This window comes from Triticum aestivum, chromosome 2A, assembly GCF_018294505.1.
Source record: "Triticum aestivum cultivar Chinese Spring chromosome 2A, IWGSC CS RefSeq v2.1, whole genome shotgun sequence".
Lineage (NCBI taxonomy): Eukaryota > Viridiplantae > Streptophyta > Magnoliopsida > Poales > Poaceae > Triticum > Triticum aestivum.
This window is the reverse complement of record NC_057797.1, coordinates 764,978,382-764,995,046: the sequence shown is the minus strand read 5'-3', so window position 1 is coordinate 764,995,046 and position 16,665 is coordinate 764,978,382. Positions and strand designations below refer to the sequence as shown.

General features: G+C 47.0%; 2 protein-coding genes across 2 annotated transcripts; both read left to right on the top strand.

The window, feature by feature from the left end:
• The first annotated feature begins 9,765 nt into the window (after window positions 1-9,765).
• Window positions 9,766-14,680, top strand: LOC123191035 (transcription factor SRM1). Its single transcript, XM_044603791.1, has 2 exons — window positions 9,766-10,583; window positions 13,728-14,680. The coding sequence occupies exons 1-2, from the start codon at window positions 10,156-10,158 to the stop codon at window positions 14,203-14,205; spliced, it is 906 nt and encodes a 301-aa protein (XP_044459726.1). The 5' UTR covers window positions 9,766-10,155; the 3' UTR covers window positions 14,206-14,680.
• LOC123191036 (uncharacterized) lies at window positions 10,590-13,720 on the top strand. Its single transcript, XM_044603792.1, has one exon. It carries the CDS (start codon window positions 11,458-11,460, stop codon window positions 12,355-12,357), a length of 900 nt encoding a protein of 299 aa, XP_044459727.1. The 5' UTR covers window positions 10,590-11,457; the 3' UTR covers window positions 12,358-13,720.
• Window positions 14,681-16,665: the final 1,985 nt, after the last annotated feature.

The window sequence follows — 16,665 nt, the reverse complement described above, 5'->3', positions numbered from 1 at the left end:
GAGAGGTGGAGATATAGTTCCTCTCTCATAATAATTGCAAGTAGGAACAGCAAGCACATGCATATTATATCTATCAGAATCATCATGTGTAGTAGTAAAAGGCAACCCATCAATATAATCCTTAATAAGCACAAACTTCTCCGATATAGTGTACTTTGGAGAATTCAAAAAGATAATAGGACTATCATGTGTGGGCAATAGCAACAATTTCATGTTTAACATAAGGAACTATAGCAAGTTCATATCCATAAGCATAATTCATATTGGCATCTTGGCCACAAGCATAGCAAGACTCATTAAAAAGGAATATTTCAAAAGAATCAACGGGGTCATAGCAATTATCATAGCATTCATCCTTCGGTAAGCATGAAGGGAAATTAAACAATGTATGAGTTAAAGAGTTACTCTCATTAGAAGGTGGGAACGGGTGATCAATCCGCTCTTCCTCCTTTTGTTCTTCGCTCTCCTCCTCATCTTTTTCATCCAATGAGCTCATAGTTTCGTCAATTTCTTCTTCCATAGATTCTGCAAAACATTAGTCTCTTCTTGGACAGCGGAGACTTTCTCAATCAACACATCAATGTCGGAATTGTATTCATAATTCTCATAACAATATTTAAGAATAGATAAATTTTCAGGTCTGTAAACGGCATCATAAAGATTTTCATATTCTTTGAACATAGATTCAATTTCATAAGCACCCATAAAGGTAACAAATTCTTCTATTTGTTCCACATCATAGTAGTCATCTATACCTCTAGCATAAGAAGCCAAAGTTTCATTATCATTAAATTCACATGAAAAGGGAAGGTGTGGAGCCTTCATCCTAGATCAACAAGTATAATCATATCTCAAGCATAGTTGCCTAGCATACCAATACAACATATAAATTTGATCCCATAATAGTTTCCCTTTTTGAGTCAAGCGATAATCCCTAAAGTATTCACGTTGATCCAACGTGTCTCCCATTACCAAATTGAATGGGGTTTTCTCTGGATTATCAAAGTAGTACATAATATATGTCACATAACGAGTATCGAGGGTTTTAGGAGGTCTCATCTCCATGAGCAGCAAGTACACCTAATTTTTTTGGTATTTCGTGTTCCATATCCATAACTAAAGATAAAGAACAACTAAGAACAGCAAATAAAAATTACTTAGTGATAAAGCAAACAAGCACACACGGGAATATTCACCCCACGCTAGTGCTCCCTGGCAACAGCGCCAGAAAAAGGTCTTGATAACCCACAAGTATACGGGATCGCAACAGTTTTCGATAAGTAAGAGTGTCGAATCCAAAGAGGAGCTAAAGGTAGAACAAATATTCCCTCAAGTTCTATCGACCACTGATACAACTCTACGCACGCTTGACATTCGCTTTACCTAGAACAAGTATGAAACTAGAAGTACTTTGTAGGTGTTGTTGGATAGGTTTGCAAGATAATAAAGAGCGCTTAAATAAAAAGTAGGGGTTGTTTAAGTAAAAACACAACTAAGTTAGGTTTAGTAGAGAGCTTTTTGTCACAAGAAAGTTATTTGTCCCTAGGCAATCGATAACTAGACCGGTAATCATTATTGCAATTTTATTTGAGGGAGAGGCATAAGCTAACATACTTTCTCTACTTGGATCATATGCACTTATGATTGGAACTCTAGCAAGCATCCGCAACTACTAAAGATCATTAAGGTAAAACCCAACCATAACATTAAAGTATCAAGTCCTCTTTATCCCATACGCAACAACCCCCTTACTCGGGTTTGTGTTTCAGTCACTCACGCAACCCACTATAGGCGAATCATAAACGTGTTGCAACACCCTACAGCGGGAATCCCTCATGCTTGCGCGACACGGAGAGCACCATAGGACAGCACCAATAATAAAACATGCAACTCAAACCAATCACGATCATCAAATAACCCATAGGACAAAACGGATCTACTCAAACATCATAAATAGCCATACATCATTGGGAAATAATATATAGCGTTGAGCACCATGTTTAAGTAGAGATTACAGAGGGTAAGAGAGAGGTTACACCGCTGCATAGAGGGGGGAAGAGTTGGTGATGATGGCGGTGAAGTTGTTGGTGAAGATTGTGGTGATGATGATGGCCCCGACGGTGTTCCGGCGCCACCGGAAGAGAGGGGGAGAGGGCCCCCTTCTTCTTCTTCTTCCTTGACCTCCTCCCTAGATGGGAGAAGGGTTTCCCCTCTAGTCCTTGGTCTCCATGGCATGGGAGGGGTGAGAGCCCCTCCGAGATTGGATATGTCTCTCTGTCTCTCTCTGTTTCCGCGTTCTCAGATTCTACCCTTTCACCGTTTCTTATATTCCCGGAGATCCGTAACTCCGATTTGGCTGAAATTTTAACACGATCTCTATGCGGATATTAGCTTTCTTGCGGTGAAAGAAGGGCACCAACCGCCTTACGGGGTGGCCACGAGGGTCAGGGGCGCGCCCCCTTGCCTCGTGGCCCCCTCGGGCATCGTCTCGCGTGGATTTTTCTTCTCAAAAATAACATATATTCCAAAAAAAATCTCCGTCAGTTTTTATCCCATTTGGACTCCATTTGATATGGATTTACTGTGAAACAATAAACATGCAACAAACAGGAACTGGCACTTGGCACTGGATCAATATGTTAGTCCAAAAAATAGTATAAAAATTTGCCAAAGTATATGAAAGTTGTAGAATATTGGCATGGAACAATCAAAAAATATAGATACGACGGAGACGTATCATCGAGCTCCCAATATTCAGAGTTACGTTTAATTGTTTCCAATAAATCCCATCTGAATTCAATAGTCTTCATCATAAAAGATCCAGTACAACAAGTATCGGGCATGGAGCGATTATTGAGAGAAAGCCGAGCATAATTTTTTTGAATAATAATTTCTCTTGAGAGCTCATGATTGGGGCATGAATATAACATTGACTTAAGCGTCCCCCAAGCTTGAGTGACGCTTTCTCCTTCGCGAGGCCAAAAATTATATATATATAATTACGATCACGATGAACCAGATGCATAGGATAAAAGTTCTGATGAAATTCTAATTTCAATCGGTTGTAGTTCCATGATCCAATATCATCACATAGCCTAAACCATGTCAATGCCTTTCCCTTCAAAGATAAAGTGAAGCCCTTCTTCTTGATAACATCCTCGGGCACACCTGCAAGCTTAAATAATCCACAAACTTCATCCACATAGATTAGGTGCAAATCAGGATGTAATGTTCCATCTCTTGTAAAAGGATTAGCTAGCAGTTTCTCTATCATACCCAAAGGAATTTCAAAGTAAACATTTTCAGTAGGTTCAATAGGTTGAGTAGCAACTCTTTGCTCTACTGGTCGGGGTGAAGATACCCCGAACAAGCCCCTTAAAGGATTATGTTCCATAGTAACAAGTGATAGTAAATTTTAGCACAATATATAAATTTTCCTTACCAAATTCCACTTACCAAAGGCGCTTCACTCCCCGGCAACGGCGCCGTAAAAGAGTCTTGATGACCCACAAGTATAGTTGATCTATCATAGTCCTTTCGATAAGTAAGAGTGTCGAACCCAACGAGGAGCAGAAGGAAATGATAAGCAGTTTTCAGTAAGGTATTCTCTGCAAGCACTAAAATTATCGGTAGCAGATAGTTTTGTGATAAGGTAATTTGTAACAGGTAACAAGTAACAAAAGTAAATAAGGTGCAGCAAGATTGCCCAATCCTTTTTGTAGCAAAGGACAAGCCTGGATAAACTCTTATATAAAGGAAAACGCTCTCGAGGACACATGGGAATTATGGTCAAGCTAGTTTTCATCACGCTCATATGATTCACGTTCGGTACTTTGATAATTTGATATGTGGGTGGACCGGTGCTTGGGTACTTCCCTTCCGTGGACAAGCATCCCACTTATGATTAACCCCTCTTGCAAGCATCCGCAACTAGAAAAGAAGTATTAAGGTAAACCTAACCATAGCATGAAACATATGGATCCAAATCATCCCCTTATGAAGCAACACATAACTAGGGTTTAAGCTTCTGTCACTCTAGCAACCCATCATCTACTTATTACTTCCCAATGCAGTCCCCTAGGCCCAAACAATGGTTAAGTGTCATGTAGTTGACATTCACATGACACCACTAGAGGAAAGACAACATACATCTCATCAAAATATCGAACGAATACCAAATTCACATGACTACTTATAACAAGACTTCTCCCATGTCCTCAGGAACAAACGTAACTACTCACAAATCATATTCATGTTCATAATCAGAGGGGTATTAATATGCATAAAGGATCTGAACATATGATCTTCCACCAAGTAAACCAACTAGCATCAACTACAAGGAGTAATCAACACTACTAGCAACCCCACATGTACCAATCTGAGGTTTTGGGACAAAGATTGGATACAAGAGATGAACTAGGGTTTGAGATGAGATGGTGTTGGTGAAGATGTTGATGGAGATTGACCCCTCCGATGAGAGGATCGATGGTGATGATTTCCCCCTCCCGGGGGGATGCTTCCTTGGCAGAACAGCTCCGCCGGAGCCCTAGATTGGTTCCGCCAAGGTTCCGCCTCGTGGCGGTACTGTTTCGTCCCGAAAGCTTGCTTATGATTTTTTCCAGGGCGAAAGACTCCATATAGCCAAAGATGGGCACCGGAGGCCTGCCAGGGGGCCCACGAGATAGGGGGCGCGCCCAGGGGGTAGGGCACGCCCCCACCCTCGAGGATGGTGGGTGTCCCTCCTCCGGTGCTTTCTTCGCCCAATAATTTTTATGTAATCCAAAACTAACTTCCATGGAGTTTCAGGACTTTTGGAGTTGTGCAGAATAGGTCTCTAATATTTGCTCATTTTCCAGCCCAGAATTCCAGCTGCCAGCATTCCCCCTCTTCGTGCAAACCATGAAAATAAGAGAGAATAGGCATAAGTATTGTGACATAATGTGTAATAACTGTTGGAAATATGTCCTAGAGGCAATAATAAAAGCATTATTATTATATTTCCTTGTTCATGATAATTGTCTTTTATTCATGCTATAATTGTGTTATCCGGAAATCGTAATACATGTGTGAATAAATAGACACCAACATGTCCCTAGTAAGCCTCTAGTTGACTAGCTCGTTGATCAACATATAGTCATGGTTTCCTGACTATGGATATTGGATGTCAGTGATAACGAGATCACATCATTAGGAGAATGATGTGATGGACAAGACCCAATCCTAAACATAGCACAAGATCGTATAGTTCGTTTGCTAGAGTTTTTCCAATGTCAAGTATCTTTTCCTTAGACCATAAGATCGTGTAACTCCCAGATACCGTAGGAGTGCTTTGGGTGTACCAAACATCACAACGTAACTGGGTGACTATAAAGGTATACTACGGGTATCTCCGAAAGTGTCTGTTGGGTTGACACGGATCAAGACTGGGATTTGTCACTCCGTATGACGGAGAGGTATCTCTGGGCCCACTCGGTAATGCATCATCACAATGAGCTCAAAGTGACCAAGTGTCTGGTCACAGGATCATGCATTACGGTACAAGTAAAGTGACTTGCCGGTAACGAGATTGAACGAGGTATTGGGATACTAACGATCGAATCTCGGGCAAGTAACGTACCGATTGACAAAGGGAATTGTATACGGGGTTGCTTGAATCCTCGACGTCGTGGTTCATCCGATGAGATCATCGAGGAGCATGTGGGAGCCAACATGGGTATCCAGATCCCGCTGTTGGTTATTGACCGGAGAGCCATCTCGGTCATGTCTACATGTCTCCCGAACCCGTAGGGTCTACACACTTAAGGTTCGGTGACGCTAGGGTTGTAGGGATATGAATATGCAGTAACCCGAAAGTTGTTCGGAGTCCCGGATGAGATCCCGGATGTCACGAGGAGTTCCGGAACGGTTCGGAGGTAAAGAATTATGTATAGAAAGTGCTATTTCGGCCATCGGGACAAGTTTCAGGGTCACCGGTATTGTACCGGGTCCACCGGAAGGGTCCCGGGGGTCCACCGGGTGGGGCCACCCATCCCGGAGGGCCCCATGGGCTGAAGTGGGAGGGGAACCAGCCCATAGTGGGCTGGTGCGCCCCCTTGGCCCAACCCCTTGCGCCTAGGGTTGAAACCCTAGGGTGGGGGCGCCCACTTGCCTTGGGGGGCACTCCACCCCCCTTGGCCGCCGCCCCTTGGGAGATTGGATCTCCAGGGCCAGCGCCCCCCCCCCTTGGGGACCCTATATAAAGAGGGGGGAGGGAGGGCAGCCGCACCCATGCCCCTGGCGCCTCCCTCTCCCCTCCAACACCTCCTCCTCCTCCATAGAGCTCGGTGAAGCCCTGTCGGAGTGCTGCTTCTCCACCACCACCACGCCGTCGTGCTGCTGCTGGAGCGATCTTCCTCAACCTTTCCTTCCCCCTTGCTGGATCAAGAAGGAGGAGACGTCACGCTGACCGTACGTGTGTTGAACGCGGAGGTGCCGTCCGTTCGGTGCTAGGATCTCCGGTGATTTGGATCACGCCGAGTACGACTCCCTCATCCACGTTCTTTGAACGCTTCCGCTCATGATCTACAAGGTATGTAGATGCATCCGATCACTCGTTGCTAGATGAACTCATAGATGGATCTTGGTGAAACCGTAGGAAATTTTTTGTTTTCTGCAACGTTCCCCAACAATAACAGCCCATAATGCACTAAATATCGATATAAAAGCATGATGCAAAATGGACGTATCCGCTGGCAGGTGGGCCCCCTCTGGCGCATTTTTGGTCCATAATTCTTCATATATTTCAGAACAATTCTCTAAAAATCCACGCTTCATTTTGTGCTCCGGGGAATTGCTACCTCTGATGTTGCTTTTTCAAGTCAGATTTCCGGCTACGGGTAATCCCCCTCTCTTGATGTATCTTGCATTTTAAGAGAGAAAAGGCATCAGAATTGCATCATATTATGAAATATAACATTGAAATAAGTTAAATTAGTAATAAATAATGATCTAAAATGGACGTATCAGGTATCAACTAAGACGAATGCAAAAACTTACTCTCCCATTCTTTCCTGAGGAGGTTGGTCAAAGCTATTGCGGAGATGAAGGCTAGTTCTACGCTAGATCCGCACGACCTCCTTCTTCCAGAAGTTTGAAGGGCATCCTCAGGCGGTGATATATGCCAATGTTCCAAGAATTCTACATTGGGACACTGCACACGTCCCGTCAGAACTTCTGTGTGGTTACCATGATGCTCAAACTAGTTGGGGCAGCAGATATTTGTCACTTTAGACCGATCACGGTGACCAGTATCCCCCGCTCCTCCAACAGATCCTCTCTAAGGTGGGTGTGATGCGTTTTCCCCCTGTGGTTGAATGCCTTACACACCCTTACAGTTCGTCTTTCTTCTGGGGATCCATATTCACAATGGGATTTTGACACTTCATGAAATTGGTCATGAGGTTACGGTTTAGTGACAAAAGGGTGTGTTCTTTAAACTAGATTTCCAAAAGGCTTACAATTGCCTAGATTGTTCCTTTCTTCACCAAGTCCATGAGTGGAGGGGGTTGTTCGATGATCATTTGTGTTATTGGAGCTTGTAGATAGTCATTAGTGGTAGCACCGCCATCAATGTTTTAGTGGGAAGGTGAGCCCAAATTGTAGGTCTTGGCATGGGTTGAGGTAGGGAGATCCTATTTCTTCCTCCTCTTTAACCTTTCGGTTGGCGCCCTGGTGGCCATCCTGAATAAAGCTATGATGGTCGGCCGCATCTCGGGTGTGGTTTGACATATTCTCTCTGGAGGTGGTGTGCTCATCTCCAGTATGTGGATGATACCATGATCATGGGGGAGGGGTCAAAACAATATACCATCAATCTCAAGTTCCTTGTCCTTTGCTTTGAGACCATGTTGATCAGGCCTTAAGATCAACTTCGATAAGAGCAAGGTTATGATCATGTGGTATTCACCCGTGGATGAACAACGGATTACGAACAACCTTATTTGTAGGTTGTCGTCCTTCCTCGTGGCATACATGTGGATTATGTTGTCTGATTATAAGATCCTGGTCCGTTGCTCCTGATCCGGGAATTTGACCCGCTTTATGCAGTGGTTTGTGTCCAAGATGGAGCCCTGACGTGGGAGATTCACTTCCAAAGGGAGTAAATCCATGTTTATCGAATCTTGTCACTGTAGTCTCCCATGTATATTATGGGGATGTATACTTGCCGAAAGGGGTGCATAGCTCCTTTGATAGGGATGTATCGTGATTCTTCTGGCAAACGACCAATGTGCGCCAAAAATACCATATGGTGAAGTGGCTGAAATCTGCTTGCGTAATGACCTAGGGGGTCTAGGTATTCTCGCATCCCACCGCATGAACGTGACCCTTATGCTGAGATGGGTGTCATGGACTTATGATTGCAACTTATTAAAGTGAAATACCTCGCCCTTTTCTCGCTTACGATCATATGAAGAGTTCCTAGATCTGGAAGCCCCTCTACTCGATAAAACATGAGTTTCTCCATGGGCTCAACGTCTCCATAAGCAATGGAGAAAGGGTCCTCTTCTGGCCGGAGCCGTCCGTGGCTTGGTAGGTTTTCGCTTCGCGCCGAGTCCCTTGATCTTTTTGTGATATGCATGAACCTGATGCTTTTTTTGTTACCTCGACCGCCTATAATGGGAGTTGGAACTTCTTCGTTCCGACAAACCTTTTCCGCCAAGGAGACTGTATCTTGGGCGTGTGGCCCTCCCGCGGTGCTGCCGGGCACTTCCGACATTATTTCCTAACACTTGGCCCCGCCAAGGTTCTTTCTTGTTGGTTCGGCTTATCGTGTCTGGCTTTGAAGTTTTGTCTGGGATGCTCTAGGTCTGAGTGGCAGGATCGAACCCAGTTGTCTTCCTGTAAACTCAGGCCAACCATGCCGGAAGGAGGAGACGCCTCTTCTTGTTAGTGCCCGCGACAATGACCTGAACCCTTCGTACAAAGCGTAACAAGATGGTCATCGAACGGGTCTTTTTTACGACGTGCCAACGACCCTATGTTCAAATCCCATGCCTTCTTGCAGCACGAACACCCGCTTTCTAAGCCTATGAGACAGAGATCGGCTAGACGACACGGCGGATTCTTTGATTGCGGCAGAACACCGACTTTCTTCGCCTCCTAGCCATTGATTCGTCGGCTTCATAGAGCCTTGTATTGGCTTCCCCACTCTGCATTTTTTTTGCATGTGTGTGTTGGTGCCTCAATAGATTCATTATTTTCTTTCATGCGTGAACTTGTTATATGGACTGATGATTTGCTTGATTATATATATGGGTGTGTCTAGGGCACATCTAGATATGCTCTAATTATTGCACATCTAAGTGAGTGAATCAAGCATAAAAGAAAAAGAAAAAAATATTGACACGAATCTTAATGTAAGATCAATGACATATGGCTTAGATGTGCAATACTTATGGCACATCTTTATGTGCTTTAGCAAAACTGTATATATATATATATATATATATATATATATATATATATATAGTAATATAAAGCGAGACGAAAACCTGTTTTGCAAAAAATGTGACACATGCACACATACTCCACGTAATTACCCTTTTATAGAACCGGAAATGATTTATATGTCGATCAAGTCACGTTCAGGCGGCCATTAACCAGGACCACAATAAAATCCGGCGGCCGCCGCGGCGCCTCCGACGAGCAAGAAAAGAAAAGAAAAAGAAAAAAGCCCGGCCGCCGCGTCGCCAGCGGCCACCAGGCAGGAGCCACAGCCAGCCCCGCTTGTCTCCTTCCTCCCCGCGCCACTCCCCCTCCCCCCAGAGACACGGGAGGCCCGACACCGCAGTCACTGCCCCGCCCCCGCGCCGCGGTGAAAGGAAAATATCTCGCCCGGCCCCGCGGTAACAAATCCTCCTCCGGCGGCGGCGGTAGATCTCCCTCCTTCCTCCGCCTCCTCCCCTTCTCCCTTTTCGCGAAACCCCCGATTTATTCCCCACGAGCCCGCAGCGACACCAAATCCGCCTCTTCCTCCCCCCGTCCCCCGCTCCTTATCCCGCCGCCGCAATCCGTCCGGCCGACTGACCCCCGCCGCCGCCCCGCGAGCCCCGCGGAGCGCTGCCAAGGTTGCTTTTTTCCTCTTCTTTCGTCCGGGGAACAGGTCCGCGGCCGGCCATGGCGGCGGAGGAGGCGAGCAGCAGCGGCGGCGGGGGCGGCGAGGAGGGGTCCGGTGCCGGGGCCGGCGGGTGGACGCGGGAGCAGGAGAAGGCGTTCGAGAACGCGCTGGCCACGGTGGATGAGGAGGAGGGGGAGGCCATGTGGGACAAGATAGCCGACGCCGTCGAGGGCAAGACGCCCGAGGAGGTCCGGCGGCACTACGAGCTGCTCGTGGAGGACGTGGACGGCATCGAGGCCGGCCGCGTGCCGCTGCTCGTCTACGCCGGCGACGGCGACGAGGGGGGCTCCGGCGGCGGGGCTGGGGGCAGCGGCGGGGGCGGGAAGAAGAGCGGCGGAGGAGGGGGCGGCCACGGGGAGAAGGGCTCGTCCAAGTCTGCCGAGCAGGAGCGCCGCAAGGGGATCGCCTGGACCGAGGACGAGCACAGGTTCGCTCCTGCCTTCCTTCGTTTTCCTCCCGTTGACCGAATAATTGAGTTGCTGGCTGCTCTGGATGGAGGATTAATTCGTGTGATTGATTGATTGATTGCTGAATTGACTGTTTTGTTAGAGAATCTGATCCGTGTAATGTTCCTATGATATTAGGGAGCATGCTGGAAGTCTGATGCTTGCTCTCAGGGTACTAGTCTTAGAGAGCTTCTTACCTGCTCTCATTCTACTGTGGTGTGAGTACGTCAGTAGAGCTCCCTTTTGCGGCCTTGTGCGTATTTGGAAATTAGGGCTATGCTCTGCAAGCAACTTTAGTGTCTGCACAGCGAAGCGAGCACATTTTGCGCTCCATTGTCTCACCTTAAATCCGTTCGTCGAGCGATTTTGAGCGGTACTGCTTAGATGTTTGATCGATTGGTGGGTTGTGTTGGGTAGGAGCTAAAACATCACTGCTGGTATTTGATTGGCGATTCTGCTGACCCACTTAATTGTCGTAATGTGCTGCGTATTTTAGAAATTTGCTCTTTAAATGTGCTGCTGCTGCTTTCCATTTGCGACAGGACGCCTGTAAGTTTGACGGTTTGTCGTAGTTTATCCTGCTGGCTCCTGTAAATCTGCTCCTCTGCTCCCCCGCCTCTCTTATCAAAAGCCCCCAATTTATTACCCTAAACCTGCATCAATTCCAGCCCCCTCCCCCCTCTCCTCCCATATCTATCTGCCGCAGTCCTGAGGAAGCTCTGACCCCCTATTGCCGCCCACCGAATCCTGTAGAGATATCTACTTTGGATATTTGCTCTTTAAATGTGCTGAATATATTTTGGAAATCTGTTCTTTAAATGTGCTGCTGCCGCCGCCGCTGCTTTCCATTTGAGAATGGATCCATGTAGGTTTGAAGTTTTTGTCATAGTTTGTCCTGCTGGCACCCGTAAAGCTGCTCCTCCGCTCCCCTGCCCTCTCTCTCTCTCTCTTATCGAAACACACCAATTTATTAGCCTAAATCTGCAGCAATTCCAGGCCCACTCCCCCCTCTCCTTCACCCATATCTCACCGCCGCAATCCTGCGGAACCTCTGACCCCTATTGCCGCCCGGCGAATCCTGTAGAGCTATCTAGTTTTTTCTCTCTTTCTTCTTCGGGGCCGGGGAACATGTCGGCCATGGTGACTGAGGGGGGGTTCGGGTTCGGGTCAGGAGGGTGGATGTGGGAGCAGGACATGGTGTTTGAGAATGCGCTGCCGTTGGTGGATCTGCAGGAGGGGGAGGCCGTGTGGAACAACATGGCTGGCGTCGTTGAGGTGAAGAAGGGGTCCGGATCCGGGTCCGGGCCCGGAGGGTGGACGTGGGAGCAGAACAAGGCGTTTGAGAATGCACTGGTGTTGGTGGATCTTGGGGAGGGTGAGGCAGTGTGGAACAAGATAGCCGATGCTGTTGGGGGGAAGACAGCCGAGGAGATCAAGCGGCACTATGAGCTGTTGGTGGCGGATGTGGACGCCATCGAGGCGGGCCGGGTGCCGCTGCCTGTGTACACTGACGGCGGGAGTCCTGAGGAGGGAGGCTCCGGCGGGAAGAAGGGCGGCGGCAGGGTAGGAGGAGGACGGGGAGGGCATGGGCAGAAGGGGTCATCCAAGTCTGTCAAGCAGGAGGGCCGGAAGGGGATCCTCTGGACCGAGGATGAGCACAGGTTCGTGCCTCCAGCCTTTGTTTTATTGTCTGCGGAGGAGCGAGCACATGTTTGCTCCACTTTTTTTTTTACTTTAGATCTGTTCATCGAATAATTTTGAGTTATACTTAGAAGTTTGATTGATTGGGTCGCCTAGGAGCTAAAATGTCACTACTATTTGACTGGCGATTCTGCTGATCCACTCGTGTAGTTGTCGTAATGCCCTGAGTGTTTTGAAAATTTGCTCTTAAGATGTCCTCCTCCTGCTGCTTTCTATTGGAGAGTGGGTGCGTGTAGGTTTGTCGTATTTTGTAGATTAGTTCACGTCTTGCGTGGTTGTTCGTAGATTCAGGGCCTCTATTGCATGATTGTTTTCAGCTGGAGTTTATGTAACGGAGCTGTTGTTGTTTTGTTAGTTTGGCAGTATCTATAACTATTGTATTTGGCATGCAATCTGTTTATGATTATGCAATCCTTGAGTAGTGAACTGCTTCTGAACATTGGTTAAATGCGTGGCTGTTGGAGTTGCATCCTTGAGCTGTACATTGTGTATGTTCTGACATTTTGTTGGACTAACAACTTTAGTTTGTCACATGTTACCTTGTGCATGAAAAATCTTTACTCAGATGTCAGAAACTCAGAACTGTGGTTACTCATGGAAAAAGGGTTTTTCAAATGTGTTCTAGGCACTAAACAGATTTAATTGTTTAAGTGAAGGAACCCTTTGGACTATTTCTTCACACATTTATTTTCATTGTCTGGGTTGACTGATTTTAGTACATTTTCTCATGCTAGTTTGCTATCCTAAATATACTAAAATGTTAGAAATTGAACTTATTGTGGCAAGTAAAACTCAACTTCCATTTAGTTGAGTCAATATATTTCAGATATGGAACCTTGTACAGTACTCCCTCTGTCCCATAATGTAAGATGTTTTTTGACACTTGTGTAGTGTCAAAAAACGTCTTACATTATGGGATGGAGGGAGTACATTTCTTTCCTTCTAAATGTGAATTCAAGTACATCATCAAGCATTTCACATTTTCTGTAGCACTACGTAATGGTGTGCTTCTTTTAGAAGTTCTGCTCCTTGCTTCTATAAATTCTACATATGGTTTCTCATCAGTTGGTGTATATATAGCACCTTTTGGGCAAATGAATTATTCAGTGTTCTGTGTTGAAGTTTCAACCCTGAAAGCACATGTTTGTTTGGGCATGTGCTATATGTACCATTAGAAGTAGTCCACATATTTCTGTCATTTGTCGTTCTTGTGAAATTCCAAAGTAGATGATCAGTGGTTGTGATCATTTCAGTGGCTGAATAGGTAATGTTATTCATAATTAACTCGAGAAGCTAATTTCAGTACTGACAGCATTTAAATATTTAAGGAGAAGTGTGCGGTTGCAAACTGATGGATACTGCCTCCTCCAGGGTTATCTTTACCAGCCACTGATCTATGCTATGACCTGATTCCGAACCTGCAGGCTGTTCCTTCTTGGACTTGAAAAGTATGGCAAAGGTGACTGGAGGAGCATCTCAAGGAACTTCGTCATCTCAAGGACGCCCACTCAGGTCGCCAGTCACGCGCAGAAGTACTTCATCCGCCTCAATTCGATGAACAGGGAGAGGCGGCGATCAAGCATACACGACATCACCAGCGTGAACGGAGAGGCATCAGCCGCTCAGGGCCCAATCACAGGCACAAATGGGCAGGCCGCAGTCCCCGGCAAGTCCCCCAAGCAATCTCCGCACCAGCCAGGGAACCTGCCCCCAGGCGTGGACGCCTTCGGCACCACGATCGGGCAGCCGGTTGGTGGCCCCCTCGTGTCCGCCGTCGGCACCCCGGTCACGCTCCCTGTCGCCGCTCCGCCTCACATGGGGTACGCCATGCACGCCCCGGTCCCAGGGACCGTGGTGCCCCGCGCTCCGATGTACCCGATGCCGCCCCCGCCGTCCCGGTGATGGCCCCGCGCTGCAAAATAGACGTTGTTAAGCGATGCTGCTGGGCTTCCTGACAGACCAACTCAGAACCTTCTCCATGTTGCCCGTCCTTGCAGTGAAATCCTCTGTTATTGTCTGAATAAAGGAATAATGATAAACTCTTGTACATTACAGATGGTGTTGTGGACGTTGCGGATTATATGTAATCGTGTCGTGTTTCGTCGTCGTGGTCGTTTGTTTGATGTTCGCCTTCGGGTTGGATGAATTGGTACTGGGTGTGTTTCTGTGAGTGGTCTGTGTGATGCAGGCACAGGGGAGGAGATACTTAGCAGTGTTACTTTTTTTCTGAGGGTTCTTAGCAGTGTCACTTAGCAATGTATGAATTGGTTATTACAGAGATTATCGCGTCTGCGTCTGTACTATGTTAAAAAAAAAACTCTGTTGTATCTGCGTAACAGGGGATCAACAAAGATTTGTCCAGGAACATTATCTCGATCGTTCTCATTTCGAACTCTTTGCGGGCAAAATTTCAAATTTCACGGTTGGTTCGATCGACGCGTCACCGCAGCTGTACTGATTTAATATGCACGACGATAAAGTGGAAACGGGCATCTCTGGGCTTAGCGACGAAGCTTCCATCCATCTACTGATAAGCTCTATCTTTGGCAGCCTTTGCGCAATTAATCACTAGAGATTGAACGCCAAAGCTTGGCCCGGCACCAAAGAAGAGAACAAAAGAGGGAGCGTGTATGGCCTCATGGAGCGTTTCCACTGCGGTGGGTGGGGCTACTGCTGGAGGAGGCGCTGTGGGGACCACACCTCACGCGTCCGGCGCGCGGCGGGGGCCACACCTCACGCGGCCGGCACGCGGCGGGGGCCACATGTCATGAGGGGCGGCGCGCGGCGGTGGACAGGTGTCATGGGACCTGGGGCCGTGGGGACCACATGTCACGCGGGCGGCGCGAGGCGGGGACCACATGTCATGAGGGTGGCGCGCGGCGGTGGACAGGTGTCATGGGACCTGGGCTGAGGGGACACTTGTCACGCCGGCTGAGTCATGGGCTTATCATGAGTGGGATCCGCGGCACAACAAACGAGGTGACTTTTAAATAGCGTGCATTGATAGTTTTATTTTGTGGGATACGTGCATATATGTCCCTATGTAAAATAAGTATGTGAATATGACTCCCTATAAAACCATATGCTCATGAGTCCTAATAAAATTAGTATATTAAGATGGAACCATTGATACAACATAGGGGGCAGTTGGGAAGATATACCATTTGGGGTAGAAACTCCCTTATTTCCTTTTAAGTAGATGGTAATTTTTTTGAATAGAGATGCCACAAATATAGAATTCGTCATTCAACCGACATATTCACGCCGCACACGTGAAAACACATGTTGGCATTCCAATTATCATCTCGAGGGTGGCGACAGTACCTCTCGCGCACACAATAAAGACTCGTTTATACGACGCCAATGCCTATGAAGTTGACTCTATGGATGCCCATGAGTCCATCGCACGCACAAGTTTTTGGAATACAAAATAAGAATCGTTTTCACCATAAAAATAATAATAAGAAAACCTCGCAAGCTTTACACCAAAGACAATGGCGCACAATGGTGGAGGGAGGGGGGGGGGGGGACTGACAACCCCCCCCCTTTTCAAATCCGCACACTATCTAATACTAACTCTTCGAGTTCTAGAAATGATCAGTGATGTTCCCTACAAACATTACTGTTTGATACAAACTTACCATCAACTAAACCTTTGAGATAAAAAAAACATCCAAAATTATGAAGTGGGAGGGTATTATCCTCGGATAGAAATGTCATCACAATCTTATTCGGCGGCCGATACATGGCATATTCATGCGACACATTATCGGATTATAGCAAGCAAGGGCGAAGAGAAGCCCTAGGCACATCGGGTCATGGCCTGGGGTGTGATGCCGCGCGCAGGCTTTCAGAAGAGCCATTCAACGCCATATAGTTACAGCATGGTGAAGCCGGTCCAGGGCCTGGCCCAATCCTACCTCCACCCCTGATAACAAGGGCCGCATGTCGTGCCAATTATCACGCTAGGGGGTACCGAAAAATTCTTTCCTGACATTCCTGACTACGAATAATTAAAGCTCACAATCATAGTTCGATAGTTGGCAGCCCAGGGCGCGATGGCTTCACGGGCTTTCGGAAGCATTGTTCAATGCTCTGTAGCTACAGTATAGTGAAGCTAGTCTGGGCCCCGGCACAATCCTACCTCCGCCCCAGATAGCAAGGGCCAATTATCAAGCTAGGGGGTACCGACAATTTCTTTCTCAACTTTCTGACCTACAAATTAAAGCTCACAATCAGAGTACGATAACTGGCGGCCTTGGGCCAAGGCATCAAGTAAGCTTTCAGCATCATAGTTCAATACCAAATAGCTACAACATAGTGAAGCTGGTTTGAGCCTTGGCCCAATCAAACCTCCACCTC